This window comes from Aplysia californica, unplaced genomic scaffold (genome assembly GCF_000002075.1).
Source record: "Aplysia californica isolate F4 #8 unplaced genomic scaffold, AplCal3.0 scaffold00693, whole genome shotgun sequence".
Lineage (NCBI taxonomy): Eukaryota > Metazoa > Mollusca > Gastropoda > Aplysiida > Aplysiidae > Aplysia > Aplysia californica.
In genome coordinates, this window is record NW_004797963.1 from 178,941 (window position 1) to 183,083 (window position 4,143).

Genomic DNA, 4,143 nt, shown 5'->3' on the forward strand with positions numbered 1-4,143 from the left:
GGCATTTGTTACCTGCCATATACTTTGTCAAATGGAAAAATAACCAACTACTTTTGTGATATAAAAATATGATATTACGGTCGACTGAGAAATGAACTTTCAATGTGTTCTTGTTTGGTCGAGATCGCTTCTCAAGCTGAATTTTTATGTGTTTTCAAAGTTTCCTTGGATTTGTCCAAATTTCAACATCAAGGCACCCTACATTTCGTCATATTGACTTCACAAATTCCCACACACACTATTTCTGGGTCAATTTCAACCATTCAAAAACCCAAAGATAGAAGATTACCTCTACGTTGGGTTTATAACCTTGTTTGAGTCAATTCTAATCCAACCTTTTCCCTCCACCTTAAAGCAATGCCTGCCACAGCAGTGTCGTGTGTTCAGCGAGAGAAACGCCGTGCAACACTACTCTAGGTGCACATCCATAGACCCTGCAAATGTCGCTCTAGGTGCTCAATGGTTCAGAGAAAGGTGTAAAACGAAACGTGGAAGCACAGCAGTATTACAGGGGGTAGGACACCACAAATGGGAAAAAAGCCAACTGCATCGTAATGAGAACATACCACTTACCACGTAGTAACACAGGGAAATGGTTAGTATCAAGAACCTTCATCATCCCTCACTAGTGACCATTTGGCAGAGAGAGAGAAGAAAGGACTCACCTAGCAGTGATAGGAAGAGAGAGAGAAGAGAGACACCCAGACACCCCGCTCAGTTCTGTGGGACACCCAGACACCCCGCTCAGTTCTGTGGGACACCCAGACACCCCGCTCAGTTCTGTGGGACACCCAGACACCCCGCTCAGTTCTGTGGCACAGCCAGACACCCCGCTCAGTTCTGTGGGACACCCAGACACCCCGCTCAGTTCTGTGGCACAGCCAGACACCCCGCTCAGTTCTGTGGCACAGCCAGACACCCCGCTCAGTTCTGTGGGACACCCCGCTCAGTTCTGTGGGACGTTCAGTCTTTTATCACGCCACAGTTGACCTCATGTTTCCTCCAAACTTACACTTTTTCCACATTCTGTCCGTGGAAGTCACCTACGTTGTGATGTAAGCTTTGGGGGAAACAATCATCATTTGGATCTTATCCCCAAGAAGAAAACTTTCACAAAGCGGAGACAGTCACAATGCAACAAAAACCCCGTCATTCAAATCTGAACGATGATAAACAGCGACAAACCACAACAAACCACGACAAACATTGTGACCAGCACGGAAGTCTCAAAGGGACACTGAAAAATAAGCAAGGAAAAAAACCCCACAATGAAGTAGCCAAGGAAAAATGTTAAACACTTTTATCTTTGGAGAGACAGACAATCAGAGAAGAGGCAGACAGACTAGAAAAGCTAACACCAATTCTACAAAACACAACCTAGCCAAAGTCAAGTGCATGCAAGAAAAAGAGAAAAACACACAAAACACACGGGAAAGGCAGCGGGCCACGGCAAAACACAAACCAGCAAACCAGAACACAAACCAGCAAACCAGAACACAAACCAGCAAACCAGAACACAAACCAGCAAACCAAAACACAAACCAGCAAACCAGAACAAGAAAAAAGGTTAAAGGAAAAAAGTGGAAAAAGCAATACATAAATCAAACCCTTGTGGAACAACAGAATGCCATAGCAAAATGGAAGCTTTCTAATCCAATCGTGCTGACCATGAAAGAAGCTTTCTATCTGCACTGGCATTTCCGTCAATAGTCTCCTTTGATCCCATCAGCCTGACATTATTATATATTATGAACAACTTTCTTATTATTGAAAGAAGGAAAACCTAACAGCAAAAATCAGTTTTAAATGATGCCTTCCGAGACAAGTGAAAAAGCTGAACATTTCACCAATTAGCTCCTACCTAGGGATTTGTCCTTATGCATGCCCGAAATCCAAATCCTGGAAAAGGGAGATGATCCTCTACAAATTTTACACATATGTTTAAAATAAATTCTTTAAAAAATGATCAGGAAAAATGGCAAATGAAGTAGGAAAAGAAGACTGGTTCCAAAATGCCAGTTTCCATGCGGTACAGCAGGGGGAAGCCAGTTATTTTTCCCACTAGAGTTGTGACAATCACTATAGTTGTGATAATCACTATAGTTGTGACTATCACTTGAGTTGTGACAATCACTAGAGTTGTGACAATCACTATAGTTGTGACAATCACTAGAGTTGTGACAATCACTATAGTTGTGACAATCACTAGAGTTGTGACAATCACTAGAGTTGCGACAATCGGGGGGGGGGGGGGGGGGGGGGCTTTTTATACCTGCCATATACTTTGTCAAATGGAAAAAAAAACCACAATTTTTTTGATATAAAAAAATTATTTTACCGGTCGACTGATACATTAACTTTCAATGTGTTCCTGTTTGGTCGAGATCGCTTCTCAAGCTGAATTTTTATGTGTTTTCAAAGTTTCCTTGGATTTGTCCAAATTTCAACATCAAGGCACCCTACATTTCGTCATATTGACTTCACAAATTCCCACACACACTATTTCTGGGTCAATTTCAACCATTCAAAAACCCAAAGATAGAAGATTACCTCTACGTTGGGTTTATAACCTTGTTTGAGTCAATTCTAATCCAACCTTTTCCCTCCACCTTAAAGCAATGCCTGCCACAGCAGTGTCGTGTGTTCAGCGAGAGAAACGCCGTGCAACACTACTCTAGGTGCACATCCATAGACCCTGCAAATGTCGCTCTAGGTGCTCAATGGTTCAGAGAAAGGTGTAAAACGAAACGTGGAAGCACAGCAGTATTACAGGGGGTAGGACACCACAAATGGGAAAAAAGCCAACTGCATCGTAATGAGAACATACCACTTACCACGTAGTAACACAGGGAAATGGTTAGTATCAAGAACCTTCATCATCCCTCACTAGTGACCATTTGGCAGAGAGAGAGAAGAAAGGACTCACCTAGCAGTGATAGGAAGAGAGAGAGAAGAAAGGAGAGAGAGAGGGTGGACTCACCTAGCAGTGATAGGAAGAGAGAGAGAAGAAAGGAGAGAGAAGAACGGAGAGAAAGACAGGACTCACCTAGCAGAGACCACGGCATTCTTGGGTGCATGGCCTGGGGGGGGCTTGGGGACCGGCCCTCCGTCTGCCTCAGGCATGGCCAGAGAGCGCGCGTCTGCGTACCCACGAGGGGAGGCGGAGGACGAGGATCCCTGGCGACTGAACCGACGTATATGGTAGCCCGAGGCCGACTCCGACTCCCGCGGTTTACTCATGGCGTGGCGGGGGCCGGGCGGTCGGCGGGGACTTTGCTCTCTGGGCGTGCCCAGGTTTGGCTCGTCCTTCATGGTGACGATGACCCGGCCATCGGCGCTGGTTGGCTCCACAGACGGGGCAGACGCCTCGCCCAGGAACCGATTGTCACCATTAGAATTGCGTTCACTCATCGAGGCATTTTTGTCTTTTAAAATTGACTTAGGTTTTGAAGATGGAAGGGACGATTCTCGATCCCGGTTTGACGATAAAGAGTTTGTGCTTCCTGCCTGGCGCCCCAGCTCGCTCGCCAGGCCAGTGGCGCCGTCAAAGCTTTTCTCTCGTTTGGTGGAAGCGTGGATCGGGGGTTTTCCAAGGGCCACCACTTTGCTCCGACGTTTTTCATCAACGGAATCACGGTTTTTGAACACAAACTTGGAGGGGCTTCCAGAGGAGCTATTCCTGAGAGGAGACCCGATGCGATTGTCGATGTCTTTGGCAAGTTTTTCCGGCATTTTGCGTGGACTAGAATAAGACTTATCCTGTGAGTGGGGGTGGTGGTGGGAGTGGGGGTGGCTGTGCTCCGAGTGGCGGCCGGGAGTCTCCAGCCCATCGTCAGGGGCTTCCTCCCCACGCCCACCAGAGGCCGCTGACTGGATGAGTTTGATCAACTCCGTGCTGTCCTCTTCAAACACCAGCGAGGCTCGCATGGTCTCGTGGCCGTCGCGGTCCTCCATGAGAACCAGGGAGTTCCTGGCCATACTGTCCAGCTGATGGTCGTCTTCATCGGCCAGCGTGTTCATCGTGGCTTTTCGCCGCCCCCGGGCTGACTTTCTTGCCTTTTGTCGCCCCACCGTCCACATCGCTAGCGTCACTTCCCTCGTCGCTCGAGCCAAAGGCGCCCACTGACTGGCCATGGTGAAGGG

At 47.4% G+C, this 4,143-nt stretch overlaps 1 protein-coding gene across 2 annotated transcripts in view; it reads right to left on the reverse strand.

The window, feature by feature from the left end:
• Positions 1-4,040, reverse strand: part of LOC118478571 — an 8,649-nt gene extending 4,609 nt beyond the window's left edge. The window contains exons 1-2 of one of the 2 annotated variants that reach the window (XM_035972441.1): positions 3,047-4,040; positions 1,862-1,899 (exon numbers count right to left, since the gene is read on the reverse strand). In XM_035972441.1, coding sequence (XP_035828334.1) covers positions 1,862-1,899; positions 3,047-4,020 — 1,012 coding nt within the window. In that variant the 5' untranslated portion in view covers positions 4,021-4,040. The remainder of the gene's footprint in view (positions 1-1,861; positions 1,900-3,046) is intronic. The other variant, XM_035972442.1, reaches the window with a different exon arrangement.
• Between the last annotated feature and the right edge of the window lie 103 nt (positions 4,041-4,143).